General features: G+C 31.9%; 1 protein-coding gene across 1 annotated transcript in view; it reads right to left on the bottom strand.

The window, feature by feature from the left end:
- Window positions 1-4716: 4716 nt before the first annotated feature.
- The window catches only part of LOC108543711 (potassium voltage-gated channel subfamily D member 2), a 19992-nt gene continuing 17464 nt past the window's right edge, over window positions 4717-7244 (bottom strand). Inside the window, exon 2 of the mRNA XM_017894314.1 lies at window positions 4717-4776. Within this exon, the coding sequence (XP_017749803.1) occupies window positions 4746-4776 (31 nt within the window). The 3' untranslated portion in view covers window positions 4717-4745. The remainder of the gene's footprint in view (window positions 4777-7244) is intronic.

The raw sequence follows: 7244 nt of genomic DNA on the forward strand, positions 1-7244 counted from the left end.
GCCTAGCCATATTCCAGATATTGAATAGCCACATGTGTTTAGTGGCTACTGTGCTGAACTGAACAAATGTAGACCATTTCCATCATCACAGAAAGTTCTACTGGACAATGCTAAACTAAATTTTCAGGCAGTAATACAGTTTGAAAGAGTACTCATTTAAAAATGCAAAGTTAATATTATTTATAATGACTTTTACTCAATAGAATAAACATAAAATCCATAAAAGTTATCCAAAATATTTCAATTGGAGCACAAGAGGCTTGAAAATTCATGATAAATCATAGCCATTTGTGAACAGAAGTGCATTTAACAGAAGTTAAATATAACAGAAGTTTACATGAGTAGAAATGTTTAAAACTGAAGTTTCTGAAAATAATAATGATGCAGAGAAATTATTTTTAAATAATCTAAAACTAAAACTGCCATTCCATTTAGCAGTCCCACTACTGGGTATCTCCTCAAAGGAAAAACAGGTCATTGTATCAACAAGATATCTGCACTCTTGTGTTAATTGTGGCACTATTCACCATAACAAAGATATGAAATCAACCTAAGTGTTCATCGATGGATCACAAACAGAAAATGTGGTCTAGGTACACAATGAAATACTATTCAGCCATAAAAAGAATGAAATGATGTCTTCTGCAACAACACAGATGTAAGTGGAGGTCATTATTTTGAATAAAACAACTCAAACACAGAAAGACAAATACCAATGTTCTCACTTATAAGTAGGAACTAAGTAATGTGTACATGTGGACATAGAGAGTGGCATGATAGACATTAGAGATGTCTATCTCATTGGATAGACATTTGGACAGATAGACATTTGGAAGAGCTGGGGGGAGTGAATGATAATAAATTATTTAATAGATACAATGTACATGATACAGGTAATGGATGCATATGAATGCCCGGATTTCATTGCTACCCAATATATCCATGTAACAAAATCACACTTGTACCTATTAAATTACACAAATAAACAATAAAATAAAAAAACTGATTTAAAGCAATATCATAAAATATGTCAAATTAAAGCTTTCAACTAATAAAAAGAGCTGTGTTATGCCTCCTTTTCATGTGAAAACTACAATTCTTAAAAAAACTGCTTAAAATTCTAGAAAATAATTGCTCAATGGATAAGAAGCATAGTGTTTTCAGCATTCTAATTGTTTATTCCTCGATTTTTAAATTGATACCTTAATTACAGGTCTGGCTGTGGTTTATTCTACCCTAGCCAACAGATCCAATGACTATTTCAAATGTTTGATGCTTCCTTTCTCTAAATATTGGAAAATTGCTTCTCTTAGCCACTATGTATAATACAGTATTGCATTTAAAGTGATCTGTCCAATTGCTGTAATGAGTACCACTCAGAGAATGAGAATGACTATAAAGAATTCATTCTTAGACCATTTTACTATGAACTAAAAAGGCTCTCTTAAGCAAACAATTACCATTTCCATATGATCATACTATTGGCACATACTGAATTCTGGTTTATAAAAATGTAATATAATGTGAAACTAATTATTAGAGCTAAGTCTTTCTCAGGAGAATTAATTGAAATAGAAAATTCATTTTTAAGAGATTAAATTGAAACAGGTATTTCCTCTCTCTATGGTCCTAGGAATTAAACTTAATGAGATCCAGTACTTAGAAACTTTGTGAAAATTTGTAGGACAAAAGTCACAATTAGAAGTATAACCTCAAACACTCCAGTTGGAAAAGCATGATATGTAAAACATAGCTTTCCAAAGTTGGAAGAAATGTCAACCCGAAATACAACACTTAAAATTTTTACATATCATACATAACTGAAATCCTGACCCTGCCAAAAGGAGACTGAATGACTATATATAAGTTTTCCAGCAGTAGAAAGAGATATACCAAACTCTTCAATGTGTGAAAAACACATTTAAATATGTAATACTATACATTAGAAAGTGTTCAAATTTTTGTAGATTATACTTGAGTATTCAGTGCTTACCTCAAATATTCCTATGAACCTTTGTTGTGGGACTCCAGTCCAATTGTTTATGAATTCTTCCTTGGGAAAGAATTAATAGTCACTCTGAATTTTTGGAATGTCCTAACCCAAGATGGTAAGACTGTAGATAAAGGGGTGTTTAACAGCAGGGATTCTGGGGTCAGACTGACTGCATTTGAATCTCAGCTTCACCTACACTTGCACCTCCAGTTTGCATTATCTCATCTGCAAAATAGTGAGAAAAATTTCACTTAATTCATAAAGTTTCTGCAAGGCATAAATTAGAGGATCCAGGTAAAAATCTTAGTACGAGTACTAGTAAATTAACACATAATAACTGGTATTTGTATATTATGGCTAAAAATATTCTCCTTGTCTCTTTGATCTGCCATTCCCTCCATCTGGAATATTCTTCCCACTCTTTATTCCCATTCCTCTTGATAGCTCATATTCATTCTCAAATGCTTCATTCAGAACCTACCATTAGCAAGTCTTTTGTGAAACTCCTCATGAGATTAGGTGTCCCTCCCCAAGCACCATAATTTCCTGACATAAGTTTTATTTCCTTACTCTTTGCACTGTAATGTAGAATGTGTGTGTGTCTGTGTGTGTCTACTCCATGACATGTTTTTTTCACGGCAGAAAATATGCCTCATTAATCTTGTATCATTAACACTTAGAAAGAACATGGCCCAGTGTAGGCACTCAAATATTTGCTGAATAAATGAAAGAAGAGATCTTGATATTTTCTAATAACTACTGAAACAGAACATTATAATAATCTTGCAGTCAAAGCTGAACTAAACTGATGTTTTATTGAATTTGCTTCCCTGGCATCAATATGAATTCTTACTGCTACATATTGAAAAATCATTATCTACAAGTCAAGATAGTTCCCCTTTATAAATAAAATACTGTGTATTTTCATCAAAACCAACATAAAACTCAGCAAAAGAATGTATTCAATGCCCAGAATATCAGAACAAATTAAGTTAGATACATGTCCTGACCTTCAAGAGTTTCTAACATAGGCGAGAGTACAAGATAAAGATACATTGCAAACGTATTTTATTGGCATACACACACATGTATGTCTATATATGTGTGCATGTATATAGATGTGTATATACGTATATGTGTGTATGTACATATCTTTATATAGATAGATGAAAGAAACATAAACAAGGTAAACATACAATAAGAGGTATAAGTGTTTGGCTAATAAGATTATTTTTCTTCAAATCTATGTCACATTAACAATTTTTTAAAAAATTCTTTCATTATAGGAATGGTTTTTAATCGAGTCCTAATTAATGTTCAGTACACTCTGAAACCATTCTAAGGTGCTTGCTATAATCTATACGTATGTTCTCTCTAAACTTTCAGTTAGATAAAAATGTCTTTATAAATATGTAAACGTATTTCATAATCATAACTTTTTATATTATATGGCACTAATAATCAGATCTAGTGATTTTATAAATGAGAGATAATATAACAAATATAATTAATTATAGGAGAAAAATGATTACAGTTGCTAAAAACAGTGTTTATCCATTTAACAAGAGTAAGCTGACATGAATTTCATACTCGATAAATATATTCATTATTGCTGACATGACCAATAAGCAAGCCAGTTAAGAGTCTACAACTGTTTGTATTCAATATAAACTCAATTTCTAAGTAGTAACATAATCAGCCCTTTCTGCTATAATGAATGTATATTTTAACCAGTCATGTATTATTTCAATGATGCTTGGATAACTTCAAACATCCAAAACATCTTAGAGGATTATTTCCTTCTGTACTTAGATGAAATAAACCAGCCTCCATGATCTACCCACCTTTTCACTAAATTATTTTAGAATGGTTGTCTTGAGAATTGCTTTTTTATTTGGAGGGACTTCAATTAGAAATTTTAAACTTTGCAAATCACAAACGAATGCATTAGTAGTGTATTATGGTAGTCTCTAAATATATACTTCAAGAGCAGAGAATTTAGTTTTGTCATTGCTGGTTGTAAGATACTTTGAACCAAGACTTTTTAAACAGCATTTCTACATCTAGACTCACAGTTGACATTACAACTACTAATTATTTGACAAATATAAATAATTGCTGACCCTATGTGCTTCTACAGATAATGCACATGTTTGGGAGACAGAACTAACATCAATCATTTCTGAGTCACATTTTTTAACTGTAAAATAAAGGTAACACTTATGTGGTAGATTAACACATAATCAAACATACACTGTATATGTTAAGCAGAGCTGAGAATGGTGCAGACTCAGGGTAATTACTCATTGAGAGCTTCTGTGATAACAATGATAATAATGATGATTGCATTTCATCTCTTCAAATGACTTTGGTCAAACGAAAAGAAACAGGAAAGCCATATGTGTCTGACCCTTTTCCTCTATCCATCCCAGTTGTCTTAATAGGCTTGTTATTGATGAGCCTCATGGAAAGTGAAGGGAAAAATCATCAGAAAGCTGAATTATCCTCAGCCTCTGGTCAAGCAGAACCAGAACAGCACATGGGTGCCAGAACAATTCAATTAGAATTTGCTATAGAGTCTTCCTTCTCTTCTCCTTCCCTTCTGGATTTTAAATGTCTGGTTGCACTGGGCAAATGCTTTCAGGTACAATGATCTGGACAAACACTTCCACTAATGAAGAATCTCCTTTATAGCTTTTCCAGAAGAATATTGTCTATTGTGTATTCTGTTTAATTTTTGTAATCCAATTAATTAGACTAATGGAGACATTTGAGCCATGTAGCTGGGTAAGACACAAACAATACATTTTTATTAGTTCACAGAATGAAACTTAACAAGAATTTCTTAAAAATATGGTAGAGTTTATTCTCAACTATGAATCAACAGTATAAAGAAAGGAAAGGTTTTATAGCATTTCAAATAAAAGTAAAAGACCTGATATTTTACCACATGACCCATACAAGTCAATGCACTTAGAATCCACTCAGAGACACAGAGTTGGTGTCATGGTAGGTCATGATTCCAATGTACTCTCTTCCAGTCAGATCAGCTTCAGAGGACTTGAAATTAAGGCAATAAGGAGGTCAAGAAATCACATTATACAGCAAAAGTTTGAATGACTCAGGGAGGGTAATCCCAGCAAAAAAAGCCTAAGGAGGAACATAATAGTTTTCTCCAAGTATCACCCTGGAAAGGATGTGAAAATGAAAACATTTTCAGTTTAACCTCTTAATACCTAATTTGAATAAATGGGTAATGTAGAAGGTGTACATTTCAGCTCAATTTTTTAAAACTTGATAAAAAATTGAGCTGTATTGTAAAGCAATGGGTTGCCTTAAAATTCCAATTACACAGAGTATTTGAAAAGTTCATAGAAGGCCATGTAAGTGTAGAAAATACCATGGAAAGAGAAACTTTAAATGGGTAGAAGATTGAACAGGGAAAAGTTTTCTCCAAGGAAACTTTTAATTTCAAGATCCTGTGATTCTCTACATAAAAAGAACTACCCACTTGAAGAATCTCACTTAAAAGTCTATATCTGTGAAACATGTCACTAAATCTAGGTAAGTGTGATAGAATATGATGGCTTACCACTAAGGTGAAAGAAAAGGCATTTGGATAATATTGCAGATGAATTAATATCAATTAGGACAAAGACAGCATGGACACTTAAAAAAATAAAAAGTAATATTCAAATTATTGCTTTCTTGTCAGAGAAGTGTGCCAAAACACAAATAGAACATTTACAGGGGTTAAATATTCATTTACTATACTTTGATATAATTATCTACAAAATGACAGATTTATATTACAAAATATATATAATATTATCAATAGTAATATTGCATTATTTATCATTTTATGTTGCACATTATTTAAACTACAACAGAGATGGGGCATCTTAAACTATCTGGGAAAATACTGATTATGTTTTAGCAAAGAAATCAGAGACAGAAAACAACAGGTATAGAAAGAAGCTGAAAATTTAGTTTACATTTATCCTGGACATTTTCTAGGACAGGTTTAAAAAAAGGAAAGGAGGATTTGGCAGAAGGAAAATCAGGTTCAAATGTCATTGCAATTTCTATGTTCCATGAGCTCTAATTTGCTACAACAATTGATGGTTCACTTTTATTCTATTAAACTCAAGGAAAAAACTGGTCATTTCAGAGCCTTAAACAGGACCTCACAAATTTTCTATCATAAAAACATAAATATATTTTTTAACTGCATCCAGGCTGATTCTCTGTAGAATCAGCCAATGTGAAGAGTCAGGATTTAAAGTCACAGGTCTTTGGTTCAAAATCCCAGATCCGCACATAACTTAATCCCTTATACTTATATATTTCTTCATAGTGTCATATATATTGTAAAGCACATAGAAACAGTCAGCACACTGCATTAACTGAAATCTGGATTCTGTGTTTACCTGCTATGCTTTGTATATGACTGTGCATTTGTTGTTCTGTGTTTCTGGACATCATATTTGTTTGTTTCTGCTAAACAATTGCGTTCAAGTGGTTAAATTCTATTCAACACCTAATATACACCAATTTTTCAGATTATTAATAAATAATAAGCTTAATGATGGCAAAAGACAGTTACAGAGTACAGTACTACAGATGTAAAGTAATGCCATGTCAAATATCACAGATTACTTGGGGGCTCAAGTGTTAAGAGCATAAAACAAAGTTCAAATACCATCTAATGCAATCTGTTCCATCTTCCTGCTAAAATTATATTTCCATCTTCATAAATGAATCAAATTTCTATGCATACAGAAAGATTTTTTTCATTTTATTTCATTTATTTCACCAGTATTTATTGAGCACTTATGATGGGAAAATCATATAGATAAAAATACAAATACCAGAGCAAATATAATTTATAAATGGATTATTTGTGCTACAATGATTAATTTCAAATCCATTCATAGCTGAATTTATTAAGATTCAAAAAGCGACAACTGATTTCACATTTTGTTCAGTCAATATTCAAAAGATATTTGAGTGCCAGAAAAATCTACTTACTGTGCCCAGAATACACTCTTCATTTTTCTGCCCCTGAGATTTTGCTTATGTCAGGTAAGAAAATTTTCTTCTATCCCTAACCTATGGATAACAGCAGTAATTGGTCATGGCAACCATTACTGGTGACCCTGTGTATACCTGAGAATTCTTCTCATTAGCCACATCAGGAAGCATCCAAATTTTAATAAAGTTGGCAGACAAGAAAAAAAGCATATATATA

This window comes from Rhinopithecus bieti, unplaced genomic scaffold (genome assembly GCF_001698545.2).
Source record: "Rhinopithecus bieti isolate Rb0 unplaced genomic scaffold, ASM169854v2 scaffold_25782, whole genome shotgun sequence".
In the NCBI taxonomy this organism is placed as follows: Eukaryota; Metazoa; Chordata; class Mammalia; order Primates; family Cercopithecidae; genus Rhinopithecus; species Rhinopithecus bieti.